At 35.7% G+C, this 16893-nt stretch overlaps 1 protein-coding gene across 10 annotated transcripts in view; it reads left to right on the top strand.

Moving 5' to 3' along the window:
* Phka1 (phosphorylase kinase regulatory subunit alpha 1) overlaps positions 1-16893 on the top strand; it is a 195132-nt gene that overhangs the window by 105323 nt on the left and 72916 nt on the right. For 7 of the 10 annotated variants that reach the window (XM_087210546.1, XM_087210549.1, XM_004872676.4 and 4 more), the window contains 5 exons: positions 834-978; positions 7681-7759; positions 11737-11903; positions 14810-14986; positions 16511-16602. In XM_087210546.1, coding sequence (XP_087066672.1) covers positions 834-978; positions 7681-7759; positions 11737-11903; positions 14810-14986; positions 16511-16602 — 660 coding nt within the window. The remainder of the gene's footprint in view (positions 1-833; positions 979-7680; positions 7760-11736; positions 11904-14809; positions 14987-16510; positions 16603-16893) is intronic. The other 3 variants (XM_087210547.1, XM_021250510.2, XM_021250509.2) reach the window with 1 other exon arrangement.

The raw sequence follows: 16893 nt of genomic DNA, 5'->3' as shown, positions 1-16893 counted from the left end.
AAGTTTCTCAGTAAATATTTTTTGAGTTGAACTGAATCAAACTGTAGCAGAGTTGTCATGTGATTGTGGCTACCAAGCATAACTCTGGATATTGCACAAACTGGACTAGGGATTTTATAAGTGTTAAGAGCACTTACAAAGTTTCCCTAACTTTTCAAAGTTAAACTGACAGCACCTGTCCTTTTTAAGTAAAATACAGCCTTTTTTATTCAGCTACTAAATTAGATGTTTTCTTTGGAGAGGGGCCCTTTTCTGTGCATAAAAATCTTAAATATCTCTTCTGAATAAAATGTTAGTACTGTTGAGCTGTGATTATACATCTTGTTAGCCTGATGTTTGTCAGCTACATTAGAATAACAAACCTGATTATATGTGTGTGGCAGGAGGAGAAACTATCTTCTGGGAAGAAAGCTTACACTTCTAATTTGTCATCTTATATCTGAAATAATAAAGCTGAAGTAGCTTCAGACAAAAGAGTAATGGATCCTAGACTATATTTCTGACTTTGCCATTTGATAGCCATATGACTTTGCCATTCCACACACTGTCTGCCTCTTAGCCTTATTTTTCCTTCACCAGGTGGATTATAGGATTAAATAAAATTATGTGCTGAAAAGATCTTATAAACTATGTCACACTTCAGAAATGTCAGGAACTATTGTTATATGTATTGTTTGACCAGAACATACTTTAGGAGGTATGGGGCATTAAATTTGGAAGCATTGTTGCCTCTCTGACATCTTTTATACCCTTGTGAATATGTGAGTATTTTTTAAACATGATTTGCTAATTGTGAGAACAAATTGTCCTGAATCATTTTTTCTTTTTCCCAGTTTATAGACCAGCAACAGTTCTACCTGGCTCTGGACAATAAAATGATAGTAGAAATGCTTAGAACAGACCTCTCCTACCTCTGTAGCCGCTGGAGAATGACAGGCCAGCCCACCATCACCTTTCCCATCTCACACACCATGCTTGGTAAGGGCAGTATGAGACAAGTGTATGAGTGAAAAATCCACTTAATCCTTCAACATCCACCAGTTACTGAAGAGCTACTTCTCATGATTTCTTCTTTCAGCAGTATTTTTTTAGCTCCTCTCTTGTGCCGGGCATTTTTCTAAGCACTGGAAACACATGGGGCAAATGAGGTAGATGAGGTCTCTCTGGTCATGGAGCTTATGTTTTAGAAGGCAAAGAAAAAACAATGTGAAAGAAATAAGCAAACACTCAATAATGTTTCAAATAGTTTGAGAACTATAATTCAAAAATTATAGCAGAGAATAACTTGGTTGGGAGCTACTTTAGGTTTCTAAGTCAATTTATAAAAACTATTCATACAATTATTTTTAAGACAACAATGCTACATTCTGCATCTATTTCGCTCAAGATTTTATAGATAAATTCTCAGACTTCTCGTTCCAAAGTCTAAGTAAAGCAATAAAAGCCGTCAGAGAAAAAGTGAAAAGGCCTTTGCTGTTTTTTGTTTTGTTTGGGGCTGGACTTCCTGGGATTGCTTACTTGAAACTGGGTGAAAGGCCTTATTGTTCTCCTAGTTTCTGGAGAACTGGTGCCAATACTGAAGCCACCACTTTTCTTTCTGTGTCTCTGCTGTAGTTTCCAAAGGTCTGTTTGTACTGCCAAAGTATGTGCAGTTCTTTTCATTAAAGAAGAATACCTTATAAATCATTCAAAATCTAGACAGACTGTTAGGCTTTTGAGTCACATCTTAAAAGCACTTCAAAAACACAAGACTTGAGGAAGCAGGGTAGTCTTTTTTATCATCCTTCTTTACTTAGGACAATTAACAGATACCTATTTAATAACTAATATGTTCTTAGAATTTTCTTCAGAAAGTTTAAAATATAATTGGAGAGGCAGAGTTGATACATAAGAATAATATAAAATAATCCAAGATACTATATAAAGAAATATTATACCATAAGATTAATATTTCACAGTGAAGGTTATCATGTTGTCAGAGATAATCTTTCTTTAGGTAGGACTTGCACAGGCTTTTTGGAATTGTTAATATTCAGATGGGAAAGGGGAACATGGAAGGATACTTTAAATGGGGAGGGTGAGATGCCATGAGTAAGGCCTAGAGACAGGAATGAGCTTGACTTGTGAGGCCAGTGAAGAGACCAGCCTGAAAAGAGTGGGCTTGATTTACTGAGCTATCATTATAAATAAAATTGGAGAAGTAAGGTAAGGTCAGATTATGAAGTCTTTGAAAATAAGCAGAGATATTTAAAACAGATTTTCTCAGAAGTCTGAAACCATCAGTGATGGTTGGTGACAGGACACACTGTCATGAGGAAAGACTGACGTCAAGGAAAGTAATCCACATATGAGTAAAGAGAAGATACACTGTTCGTGGTAGTGAGAGTGGAAAGGCTATAAGAGTCATTTTAAACAATATTCGTAAGGCAGGTGCTGGCTAACTAGATATAAGAGATGAATCAAGACAACCCCAAAGTTAAAGACAAGGTTTCTCAGTCCATTTGTGTTGCTATAACAAAATACCATAAACTGAGTAATTAGTAAACAATAGAAATTTATCACAGTTCTGGAGGCAAGGTGCCATCAAGTTTGGTGTCCGGGGAAGGCCCAGTCTCTCTGCTTCCAGGAAGTTCTTTGTTGCTGAATCCTCTAAAGGTGATGACTGTGTGTCCTCACATGGCAGAAAGGACAGAAAAAAGGCAAACTTACTTCCTTAAGCCCTTTTCTAAGGATCCCAATCCCATCCATTAGGGCTCTGTTCTCATGACTTAATCACCTTCTAAAGGCACACCTCATAACACTATTACATTGGCAACTAAGTGTCAACATGTGCGTTTTGAGGAACAATTAAACCATATCACTAGGTAAAGGATGCTGCCATTGATAGAAACAGAGACAATATTATAGGAAGAAGCTCAACAGCAAAATTGGGACAACAGTGGGAACTTGAAGAGAGAAATATATTCTAGAAAATGTATAATTTATTTTCATGTATAATGTAATAGCTAGAGTAACCACTAAGAAATCTGTAGAAAAAGGGGGAAAAACTATACCATACAGACATTAATTTTAGTTGTATTAGTTTTTATATTTGATATGTGGTCACACAACAAAAACAAAAGTAACAATAACAATAATGACTGCAATATTTAGTAAACACTTTGTGCCATGCACTGAGCTAGTGCTCTCAATAAATTATTTTGAAATCTCTACAATAATACTATTCAGGTAGGCACTATTAATAGACCCATTTTATAGAAAAGAAAGGTGGCTCGTTGTTCAAAGTCATAAAGCTAGTGACAGAGGCAGGCCTCAAGCCAGCTCTGTCAGTCTCTGAAGTCCACATTACCAACTGGTGTGTTTTTGCCAGTGAAAATTTTGTGCTAGTGAAATGAGAACAGACATATTAGTTATCACATTAAAATGTGAATTAAATTCTCATACTAAAGACAGAAAGTCCCAAAATACACAAAAGAGCAAAATCCAGCTGGATGCTACTCACAAAATATGTTCCTAAAATAAAATTATATGGGAAGATGGAAAATAAAGGAACATGCAAAGATACATCATGCGCCATAAATGCTAACAAAAAGCAGTAGGGCAATATTAATATCAAAAATAATAAGTAAAATTGAAGGCACAAATAATTAAATGAGACAAGAAGGATATTTTATACTGATAAAAATCATATTACGGGCTGTGGATTTAGCTCAGTGGTTCCACACCACCTGCCTCGCAAGCACAAGGTCCCAAGTTTGATCCCTGGTACCAAAAAAAGAAAAAAATCATATTACATCAACATGATAATTTTAATAGGTAAATTTTAACTACTGAATAATACTAATAAAATATATAAAGCAAATATTGAGGAAAAATAAAGATAGTATTATAAAACTATTGTGAACTCATAGTGGGAAACTATAATAAATTTTTACCACGATGTCATAACTCAATTATACAAAATAATTGACAATACAGAGGAGTTATAAACCTGATTTTTCTATTGATAGGTGTGTATATAATTCAGTACTCTAAAAGACAGAATACATAAAAAATGTTTGTTTTTAAAAAGTAGAAGTCATACAGACAATATTGCCAGATATGTGATTAAAACTAATTAATACAAGAATAGTAACAATCTGAACATGAAGGAATTTAAATTTTTCCAACTCATTCTTAAAGAGGGAATCAAATTTGAAACTACATACATTTTACAAATTTAAAATATCACTATTTATTAGAATTTAAGATATTTAGTCAAAGACATTTTTAGAAAATTATGTACCCTTAAATACTTTTAGTTTTTTTAAAAAAAGAGTTCCAGTTTTGTTTCTCCTCCCTAGTACACCTAAAAGTCCTGGATATTATATAAAAAACAAACTCAAGAAAGAAGACAGGCTAGGGACTTTAGGATCTGAAAAATCCCACAGCAATGAATTTCCTGGGTTTTTCTTTTGCTTTGTATTACCTGGTCTCAATGCCAGAGAAGCTGTCATCCCAGAAACACAAATAGGAAAGAACAAGCCCAAAGAAAGACCCAGGAAACATATTCTCTGTCTAGCCAAAGAAACAAGAAAGCAGCATTCTGTCCAGGCATCCTAGTGACTGTTTTGTTCAAGCCAAATACCATAGCAGAGTCTCAGCCTTATCCCCCCTCCCCTCCAGCAGAGGCTAAAGGAGGATCCTAGATTTCTACCTTCCCGTGGCTGTTACCCACTACAGGGTAGTAAGTATCAAGAGCAGATCTAGTGGAGAAAATTTCATCCTTGTGTGACAGTAGAAGAATCTCTCCTACTTCAGTCAGTGTGGTGTCAATGGATGTCTGCTGGGAAGCCCCAGACTTCCACACTTACCCAACAGTAATAAGAGAGTGGCCCCTTCCCTAGCAGCAAAATTCCAGGGGAGACCTGCTAAATCAGGAAATTTAATAAGATTCAGAGTCTCATAACATGATACCAAAAATTACCAGAATAGAAAATCACTCAAACAAAAGGCTAAGAAAATTTCTACTTCAATGAGAAAAGATGATCTATAGACACCAATACAAAGTTGACACAGATGTTGGAATTATCTGACAAAGATTTTAAGGCAGTTATAAAAAACACTTTAACACACAATTACACCCACACTTGAAACAAATGACGAGGTAGGAAATTTCATCAAAGAAACCAAAGATAAAAAAAATCAAATGTAAGTTTTAAGCTGAAATATAAGGTAACTGAAATGAAAAACGGATTCAACAGAAGAATAGCAATGAGAGTGAACCTGAATAGAGAATTACAAAAATGACCTATTCTAAAGAGTGTATTGTATATGTGTGCATAATGTAATACACAAGTAAATGCTCAAAAATCTATAGGAGGAAGGAAAAAGATGTGTGATATAAACATCAATTCTAAAAAAGCAGAAATGGAGACATGAATATCAAATAATAAGTTTTACAGTAAAAGAAAAAAGACAGGTAAAAACATTATGAATAAGAAAGGAAATACAGAAACAAAAACAGAAGAGACTTTAAAATTATAAAAGAATATCAAATATAATTTTGTAAATCTAGACAAAATTGATAAATCTTCTGGAAAAGTATAAATATTATAATCTTTATAAGAAGTATTCATAAAGCTTCTGCAGACCATAAAAGAATATTTTAATTACTTGAGAGACATATCAACTTCCTAGATGGAAATACTTAATATTGAGAGGGCATCCATTCTCATTAAATAGGTCTGTCAATTCCATGTGAAAATAAAACACAAATTTAATGAACAACCTCAATGTAGATGCCATGTGGGAGAGAAAATGTACAAGAAAACCAAAATTTTAAAAAAGAAAATGAAGGAAAGATCCATCATAATTTAAATGATAAATATAGCATTTCAAATAGAGAATAGAGTATAAATAAATACATATTGGAAAATAATTCATTTAGGCTTACTATTTTACTTTTTGTGCAAACACAAATTTTAAATACATTAAAGAGCTAAACGTAAAAAGTAAACCTATGAAAATATTGGAAGGAAATATGGGAGAATGCTTTTTCAGTCTTAGGCAGATGAAAGCTGTTCTTTGCAGAACACAAAAAGAAAAATTTTTAAACATGAAATTTTAAATAAGTCCTATATAAAATTCACCAATGTTGAGGTTGACAGACAAGTAAACTGGACAAAATATTTGCTATGCAAGAAAATGGTAATTTTGCCAGAAAGTGTTCTTGAAAGTCATTTTCTTAAAAAAAAAACAACTGCCTAATGGGAAAATGGGAAAAGATCATAAACAGGCATTTCATGAAAGAAGTACAAATGGCCAGTAAATACATAAAAATATGATCGACCTTTTTGGCAATAAAATTAAAGCAATATCTTCTTGTTTTATCTGTCAGATAAAGACTAAAATGTTATTAATTCCCATTCTCATTAGAAGTATGGAAAAAGTAACTTTTATAACGTTACCAGAAATATAATTGGCATGATTTTTCAGTGTTACTTTGGCAGTCTCTATAATTTTTTAGTATGTGTTCATTTTCTTCTAACAGTTCTGTTTGTAAAAATTTAGCCTGACACAGTTTGTAATAGCTAAAACTTGGAAACAGCCCAATTGCCCATCAACTGGAGACTGGATAAAGAAGATGTGGTTTTTTTTATAAAATGGAGTGCTAGTCAGACATAAAGAACCAGAAACTAGAGATATTTATAGCTAAGTGGATGCACATTGAGGCGATACTCTTAAGTGAAATAAATAGGACACACGTGTAAATACCGAACAGTTTCTCTGGTGTGAAAACTAAAAGTGTAAATAAGGATCAAAATGTATAATTGATATTGTGAAATAGGAAGAAAAGGTCTAGAGGGGTAGGGGAAGTGGGAGTGGTAGGGGAAAAGAAAGAAGGGAAAAGAAAAAATGTGAGAAAAGGAAAAAATGGAAGCAAAGTCTTTGTAAATAGGGAAGGGTGGAAGGGGTAAAGGGAGGGCAGGGAAATGGGGAAAAAATAAGAATCAAGATATATCATATAAAGGTACAAGGTCCCAATGATGAGTGTAACTGTATTGTATACCTAAAATGTACCAATAAACTTAATGGAAAAACAAAGAATTTAGCCCGAAAAAATGATAGAATAAGTGCATAAACATTTGAGTACAATGATCTTAGAGTGTTTATTATACTATAAAAACTAAGTGTCTGCCATAGAGCTATTACAAAGGTCAATTAGAAAAAGTAGAACATGAAATATTATGTGCCGTATAAACTCTTTCACATAAAATCAGATAATTCCTGTATCTTTAGATATTTTTATGCCTATACACACATATAAACCAACACTCATTATGAGAGATAATACATATAAAATGTTTATCACAGGGTTTGGCATATGCCGTTCAAAAATAGTTGCTGCTGCTTTTACTGTGAACAGGCAGTAGTCATTAAACATGCTGCCATCAGGCACTGTGCTTCTGACAAATAAGATATTGCCTTGTAGGAACTCTTGTCTACTGTCCATAACCCCTTCCCCTTTGCCCATTCTGTAATGTTGATTCTCAGATGAGTTGTTGAATTACAGGGTGGTCAACGAAGAGCATCTCCTTTGTAGCACCACCAGAATGTTGATTTGAAATAATTGAAAGGCTTTTCCTTGCTTCAAAGTTAAACTCACAAAGATTGTTTTAAAATTCTCTCCATTTCAAGATGAAGATGGAACCAGCTTAAATTCAAGTATCCTGGCAGCACTTCGAAAAATGCAGGATGGCTATTTTGGTGGGGCAAGGTAAGTGACCTGTATGCTCTTTTTAGTGAAACAAAATGATATTTTGGAGCTGAGTATAGTAATGGCAGACATGTGATGCTTGTTTGTGTACCTCCAACAACATATGAGGTGTGATCAAAAATACGGTGAATATTTAAATACAAATAATCTATTACAGTAAAGGACACTTTTCCATTAATGTCCTTCAGAATACTCCCCATTGCTTTGAATACACTTATCCCATCATTCTTGCCAGTTTCTAAAGATGTTCTGGAAGTCCTTTTTGGGGAGCGTTTTTAGTTGAACTGTTGTAGCTGTCTCAGTGTCCTTAATGAGTTCAAAATGGTTACCTTTCATGCTCATTTTGACTTTGGGGAAAAGCCAGAAGTTGCATTGTTCCAGACTCAGTGAATAAGGTAGATGAGAACACAACATAATGTTTTTATGAGACTGCCCTTCTGTTGGATGGCTCTCAGCAGCAGCATTTCCAGTACTTTTATAGCACCTTCATAAAGATACTCACAAAAGAAGATTTCCAAAACCACTTCAGAAAGTGACAAGAATGATGGGATAGGTGTATTAGAAGTGAAGGGGGGTATTTGAGGGAAGACTAATTGCAATGTATCTTTTACTGTAGTAAATTTTTTATTTAAACATTCACCGTATATTTCAATCACACCTTGTAATCCTACTCTACTCAGAGAAGATAGTGTTTGATAGATCTGATCAAGGAATTTAATGTTATAAAGGAAGGCTGGAGTTTTTTATACCCTGTCCTTTGCCTAGATCTCAGGGGAACATAAGAAAAGGTATTGAATTATGCTTTGTTGCTCTGCTTTTTCTCTTGTGTTTATTTTGAAAAACTCCAAGCTTAAATAAATCTGCAAGAATTTTCAAGAGTGTGAACCCATACAACCTTTCTAAAAATTCACTTATTGATTTTTCTTCCATTATACTTTCTTTGTATCCTTTCTTCTCTCCTTTCCACGCTTCCTTCCTACTTCCCTCCCTCACATATACATGTGCACCATACACACACACACACACACACACACACGCACACACACATTTTGCTAAGAAGGTTAGCTGTAGACATGACACTTCAACCCTAAATACTTTAGTTTTCTTTGTCTAATAACAAAGATATTATCATATACAAGCACAATATAATCATCACACTTAGGAAATTTTATATTTTTATACCACTGTAGTCCCCCTTCATCCACAGGGAACACTTCCAAAATACATCCAGTGGATTCCTGAAACCAGGGATAGTACATATAAATCAGGCACAGTAACAGATTAACAATAGTAACTAAAAATAACATAGAGCTGTTATAATGATATACTGTAATAAAATTTAAATTTCGAGTTATTTATGTCCATAATTTTATATTTACTATTTTAGGACAGCAGTTGACATAGATAGCTGAAACTGTGGGAAGCAAACCCACAGATAAGGAAGGAATACTGTACCTCAGCAATCCCCAACCTTTTTGGCAAGAGGGGCTGGTTTTGGGGGGTGGGAAGGGTGGTTTCTGAATGATTCAAAGGAGCACAACCTAGATCCCTTTCATGTGCAATTCACAGTAGGGTTCTTGCTCCTTTGAGAATCTAATACTGCAGCTGATCTGACAGGAGGTGGAGCTCAGTGGTGATGCAAGCAAGTGATGGGGAGCTGCTTTAAATACAGATGAAGCTTTCCTGGCTCACCACCCACTGCTCACCAGGTCTGTGAACCCAGGGTTGGGGACCACTACTGTACCTACTATCGCATATAGAATCTATATTCAGAATTAGCCAGTTGTCCCAATGATGTTTTTCCACAGATTTTTTTCCCAACCAAGACCAGCCAAAGATCACATATGAACATTTACTTGTCATATCTCTTTGGTAGCTTTTAATCTAGAACAGTTAGCCAGTAGTTTGTTAATATTTCATGAGAGTTTCATTCGATTTTGAAGAGGGCAAGTCAGTTATCTTGCAGATATCTCTCAGTTTGGATTTGTCTGGTTGTTTCCTCATGATGAGATTCAGGTTATATGTTTTGGTAGGAATGCTACTGGTGTGGTGTTAAATCCTTAGTTTGATTTAGGACCTTTACGATGGAGTGTACCCCTTTGATGATTAAGAAAGACATAAAATGGAAATAAAGATTTTATTACTTACTTATCCAGAGTTGTGGAATGTAAACAACATGCCTAGAAGCTGCACATAGACGCCAAGGAACCTGGGGTGTGGGGGGATGGGGGGATGAGGGAGAGAGTGAGAGAGAGAGAGACAGACAGACAGACAGACAGACCTGAGCCAACACATTAACACATTTATTAGAATCCAGAGCATTATCCAAACAGATTTCCCATAGATAATTTTAATGGATAGATTTAAAGCAAGCAGGCACAATTTCCAAGAGGTCATAGTATGACCCAGAAGGGGTCACTGTGGTATATCTGCATAGTCTTTGTGAGGTGTGGGGATCAGCAGGGTTGGTCAAATAGGTTTTATTTAGCTGTCTCACAGGGAGGTAGGCACCAGAAGGAAGTTGTATAAAGCAGATATCTGGATGGATCACACGAGAAACAGAGAGGAATAGAACTGGAAACGGTCAAGGGTGACTAAGCCCTGCTTCTAGAAGGAGAAAGCTAAACTTATAATCAAAATAGATGCTGAAGCAACATAAAATTATAAGCATTCACTACAGTCCTCAGGGCATCTTATCAGGAGGCATGTGAGACTGGTTAATTATGTTATTGGTGATGTTAACTTGATCACTTGGTTCAGGTGCCTGCCAAATTTTTTCATATCCTTTCCTAACAGTCCTTGACCAAATGATGTTAGCGCCCATTGATTTTTGCATGAATCAGTTATTACTAATGGAGTTGCAAAATGATGCTTTTATGGCTATCTGTACATTCATTAGACTTCTTATAAAAAGATCTTTCCCATCTCCTCCTCTGTTTCGTAGTTTAGTATCAGCATAGATTCATGGATTCTTTATTAGTACTATGTTTGCAGTACATAATGATCACATTCATCCTGGAGGATTTGTACATGCACGTAACACATCTTAGTTCTTTTTTTGTCCCTTTCCCCTCCCCTCCCTCCAACCCTTATTCTCCTCCCTAGTCACAGAAGCTCTATTTCCATTTTTTCCTTCAATTCTTTTTTTTTTCTTTAAATCCCTTTTCTGTTCCTTCCCTCCCTCTCCCCCTTTCCTTGTTCTCCTTCACATTTGAACAAGTTTTTCCTATTTCCTAATACCTATCCTCCATTTTGCTACTTATTTAATACTTTGGGTTTCTCACACGAGAGAAACAATGCAATATTTGTGTATCTGATTATTTCACTTAACATTATGATCTCGAGGTACATCCATTTACCTAAAAATGGATTTTTATTTCATTCAAAATATAATGATCTATTCCTATCATTATTTCAGTGTTTAAATTATTCAGAACCTGGCCATTGGCAGCTTCCTCAAGCTGGCTTCTTTAGAAAATTAGTACTATTGACTTTCCTTTTGAGTTTTGTAATTGGTTTTATAAGCAGGGAATAATATAGCTTATAATCTGCTATAATGTATACAATTTTCAGATACCATCTTTTATGTTCAAAATAGTCTTTGGCGGGTATTTTTTAAATAATGTTGAGTTTATTGTGGTTTATCTTCATTTTCTCCTTGTTTCTCTGTAGCCATTTCAAATTTGTACCAGGCACTTGGCATAGTTAGCAACATAGAATAAGGCAGTAGAAGAGAGCAAAGCCAATCTGATGGTGGATTGTGAACCCATATTGTCTTTATTAACACAGTCCTCTAAGCATTTAAGCTAAACACTATGCTTAAGAGCGCTGTGAAATTTTACTTTTCCAAAATTTATACTGGTTATGAACATCACTAGTACCTAAACAAAACATGCTAGGTTACTTTTATCACTAAGATTTGTTTTTAAAGGTATCTCTCCTGATTTTCTGGTTTTTGTCTACCCACTAATTGTCAGGATTCAAACAGGTAAATTGTCAGAATTTTTGACAACATCTTGCTGCTCACACTTGAGCTTCATGGACCCTGGACCAGAGGGTAAGCAGTACAGTGAAGATTATGAGGACAACTCTGAGGAGCTGGAATCCGACAATTGGATGGATAGCTATGATTCAACAAGTAATGGTAAGAAGACTTCATAAAGCACTGGTTGGCTGGACAAGAATATAAAATATTATTTAGCATCACCCTTAATAATTCATGCTGCAGCAGTCTCACACTGCACCATCCTCACTCCTCTTTAATACATCTAGATTTCTACTTTTGTTTGGCTTCACTTTTCATGCCTTTACTTACCTTCAGTTTCTGGTCTAATATCCCTGTGGTGATTGTGGAGTATGGAGTTGGACTGTTCCTAACTATAGTTAGGGAAGATTTCTCTCCTGGGCATTTGAAGTGGCTGATGATTTTGAAATGGAAAGAAGCAGTGGTGCGTAATAGATATTTAATTAAGTACATGTAAATATATTTACAGTGCTGCTTTTTATATTAAAAAGCATAAAATGAAATTTAATAAGAATGCTTTTTATATAATATCAGAAGGGTATATTTTAATTTCTGAAGAGGTGTATATAGAAAAAGCATATTCAGAATGCCTATTGAATTGCTATTACAAACTAGGCATAAAATAATGCACAACAAAATAAAAATCTAGTTGGCTATTAGAAATATGAAGATGATGCAGTGAGAAACCATGCTGAGGACATGGATTAAAAATAGCTGAGAAACACTGACTTGCAGTGCTAAATACTGACCTATGCAGGATAAGCATATTGTTTGATTCCCAAAGAGAAAGAGCTAGAGAGCATTATTCTTTTAGCTATTTAAAACTTTGTTTGCCTTCTTTCACTTTCGAGTATTTGACCTTTAGTCTGTATCTTAAGGAAGCCAATTGCATTAACTTAGGAGTGGTGTGATGGAGAAAAGAAAATAAATTTGCCTTCCTCAGTGATCTCCTATATAAAAGACCAGCAGTCAGTATTACTATTTTCTTGTTTGGGCTCAGCATTTTCTCAGTAAGTGATGTATATACAATTTTGTTTTTTGAGACAGGGTCTCACTATATAGTTCAAGCTGTCCTTGAACCCACTATGTAGCCCAGGCTGGCCTCAAACTCATGGTGATCCTCCCGCCTCAGCCTCCCGAGTGCCAGGATTATAGGCATGTGCCACCATTCCCAGCTTTTATATTTGTTTAAGCTGTAAAAATGGTTCGGATTTCTTTGTTGGAAAAGTGCATTAAATACAAAGCTTTTACTGTTATTAATAATAGTCAAGTCATTAATTATGTCTATTTTGGCATAAAATACTTTGAAAATTAAGCAAGAATTATCATATATTGAGGTTGCTTACTGTTCCATGGGTAGTTATGATTTTTCACCTGTAGCACCCATTTCCTTGAATTACTTTCTAAAATATATCTTTTTGATGATATGTACTGCTACATTTGATCTTACACCATTCTGAGTCACTTTCTGTAGGGAACAGGGAAAGGGGACATTACTAGAACCTCTACAGTAAGTCCTATTCTCCTGCAAGCCACAGCAGCACAAGTTGAATTACAGGAAAGGTAGAAAAATGAGTGAGAAGAAGCTGAGCTTTGGGTCTGATCAGTGCTGCTCTGGGCGGCAAAGACGAAAGCCCCCACCTTACCACACCTTTTAACATCGGGAGAAACAAATGTAACAAATGACTTGCAGAGAGTTCAGTACATCCTGCATAAACAAGATGTAACAATCCAAGAACAATGAGGAACTGAGTAGATGTTTGTTCCTCCCAGGATGTTTTCAGCTCCCAGGATGTTTCTTGTCCTGGAGAATCGCAGACAGCATCACTGGCCCATTGAGGTCTCAGTTGTGACTGGAGGCCAAAATGCAATTATGTCTTGGAATTCCATAGCTGGGCTGTAGGCAAGAGAACTAGGCTAACCAAATGATTTTACCCTAAAATTATGTAGCATTGCTCCCGACAGCTTTCCACTTCTAGGCTTCCTCACTGTGACCTCACAGTTGGCATGTTGATTTCTTGCTAGCCTATTGATACAAAGCTTCTTTTCATATTCTTCATAATCCTCCACTCAAGTATCTAGATTACTTTCAAGGTTAGACTCTTTGTCATCAGTATGTCATTGAATATGAGTTCTGTTCTTATAGCTCTGCTAGCCCCATTAACTACATCAGAGCACAGAAATACATCTGGAGAAATTACTGAAGATCATCCAAAATCAGATAATGCCTGATCGACTTAGTGGACTTTGGTACTAATCCAGATCGCGTGCTTTTACAACTACATATATTATGACATTTTTGTAAAGTCTGAAATATTAAGGGCCTACAAGTTATTTGTATATTTTTTGTTTTCATTGTCTGTATTCAGAGCTGATGTTAGAGATAATGTATGGTGTAGGGGGAGCCCAAACTTCAGCTTCAAACACACTGCCTGGTACATAGTAGCCAGTAAATATTTGGTGAGTAAATAAATGAGGTGACTAAAAGGCCACTGTGTGGCCAATAGTCCTTTCTTCACCAATGCCACATGAAGGTGGTTTTTTCATTAGTAATTGTAGCTGCTATTTGTAGAATTTGTTTGGTGGGAGATTTTTACCCTTTCTCAACCTTCCCTCACACAAGTCCCTTACCACTAGTGGGACTTGAAGGGTCCTGTTTTTCTCCTCCTTCACCACTATTCTGCCATCGCCACAACTATCATCATATGTTCACACGTGCATACCCAGATTGTAAAGTGCTTGCTCTATCACCTAAAATAAGCTCATACTGCTTTCAGGAACCTTAATATTTTCTCAGCAAACTTGAACAATGGGTGTGTCCTTGCAAATGGCCATACTCTGTAAATCTTAAATCTATGAGGCTGTATCATGATCACAAGCTTCTTTTCCCCTCCATAAACTAAAAACAGCCTACTTCTGTTGCTGTTATAGGTACAGGAACCAGTCATTCTGACTTCTGGGATAGACTGTGAAGTAACTAAAATGTTCATTTTTTTTCTCTTCTCCCTCCCCCACTAACCTTGCAGCTCGCTGTGGTGAGGAAGTTGCTCGTTACTTAGATCACCTTTTGGCCCACACTGCTCCCATTCCTAAACTAGCCCCTGCTTCAAAGAAGGGAGGGCTAGATCGGTTCCAAGCTGCTGTGCAAACAACCTGCAACTTAATGTCCTTGGTGACCAAGGCTAAGGAGCTGCATGTACAGAGTGAGTAATGCCGTGACTCATTAGAGTCAGGCACAGGATGACACGAAGCCCGCAATGGGGGTGGAGCATTGATTATACTGTAAGCAGGAACTTTGTTTTATTCCCTGCTTTATCCCCAGACTCTTAGACAGCACCTGGAACACTCAAACATTGGTAAAATCAATGAATCAGATACAGTTTTACTAAGGATAGTGCTTATGTAGTCTGGATTAACCAAAAGCACAGTAAGGAGAGACAGAACAAAAGAAAAGAAGCTTATTCAATTTGAACATCAAAGTTTAAAAATGGTAAGAAGAGATTTTTTTTAGAAAAATTACTCCTTTGGAAGTAATTTTGTTTTAAAAGAAAGCATTGCAAGATTATGACAGGGTAGCCATGCAATGGAGAGGGAGATGGTCTCCCTTAAGTAAAATTGTTTCCCTTAGGCCAGTTGTAACTTTTACATTCAGTTGCTCCAGCTACATAGATCTGTGTTTCTCAAATATAGTACTTATTCTTCACATCTTTGCCAAACTCCTCCCTAAGACCACTACCCTCCTTCAGTAGTGTTTGTAGTGGGAGATGGCTTCTACTACACAGTGCCAAGAGGAGTCCTGGTTCCTGGGAGTGTTCAACACCTCTATGGTAGCTGCATATGAAGGGAGAGAAGGGCTCCTTGGCAATGTCTAGATGACTTGAATATTAACATTATATAAATTATGAGAATGATTGATATGCATGCTCTTGCTGTCTAAAACTTTATTGACCATTACTAATCAAAGATATTAAATGTGAACATTAGGGAATTCTTTAACATTTATAATAGGAAAAAACTTAACATACCTTTTGGGTGTGCTCCCTAGAGAAGGGGTTTATGCAAAGAGATGAACTTTATTAAGTCTTATTTCTCGATTGTGAATCAGGAAACTTGAGTTTAATTCCCAGATGTGCTACTTACTTGTTTGAACAGTTGTTTAAGTTTTGTATCTCTGTATATCTGTAAAATGGTGAAAATGACAAGAGAATCTCTCTTTAGACATTTTGGTAAGTATTTCAACAATGGACTGCAAGTAACAATCTTAGAGATATCTCAAAGTTGCTCAGACACTGGATTTTTTTGATTCCCTAGATAGTATCATCCAGTCACCTATTGTCAGGGAAATGCAAGGACTAGCCATCAAATATTCTTCTGTGAAAGCCCAGAAAATATTAAATGCAACTGCTTTCTTTCTATTATATGTGGTACTCTGTCAAAGTATCATTCATGGCCTCATTGTTATATTGATTACATTAGTAAATTTAATATCTTTTATGTACAGCTGATAGTACAATTCTAGAAAATCAATTCAAAATATACTTATTAATTGCAAAATCTTTAAATTATCTAATATACATATTTCTTTTCTTTGATATTACCATAAAAGGAAAAATTTGTCATTTTTTTCTATAAAGAACTGACCCATATGTGACCCCATTGTTGAGGTCAACCATGCATTTTTATTGGTTTCCTAACTAACCTTTCCTTTAAATGTCAACCTCTTGCAGATGTTCACATGTATCTTCCTATGAAGTTATTTCAGCCTTCCTATCCTTCATTCAACTTACTTGACTCACCGGAACCCTCACAGAGTGACCAGGTAAACTTGCACAGGAGGTATTTTTATTGGATCTTTAAAAAACTGTCATCTTATGGAAAATAATAGAACTAGCCATTATGGTTCCTGTTAGTAACTGGTGGTAGACAAAACACTATCCTGGTGAAGACACGTATCTTTTTCAGTTAGCTCTTAAAGAGGGCAAGTCTGTCTAATTAGGCTTTAAGATACTTTGCTTTGTCATATGTCCTGTGGCTTCATTGTTTTTGTTTTACATTTCAACAATATTTAGAAAATTCTTATGGAAAAAGTTTAGAAGTGGAAAGATGACTT

This window comes from Heterocephalus glaber, unplaced genomic scaffold (assembly GCF_053883595.1).
Source record: "Heterocephalus glaber isolate CG9 unplaced genomic scaffold, H.glaber_assembly_v1.0 deba00001145, whole genome shotgun sequence".
In the NCBI taxonomy this organism is placed as follows: domain Eukaryota; kingdom Metazoa; phylum Chordata; class Mammalia; order Rodentia; family Bathyergidae; genus Heterocephalus; species Heterocephalus glaber.
This window is presented reverse-complemented; position numbering and strand designations above follow the sequence as displayed.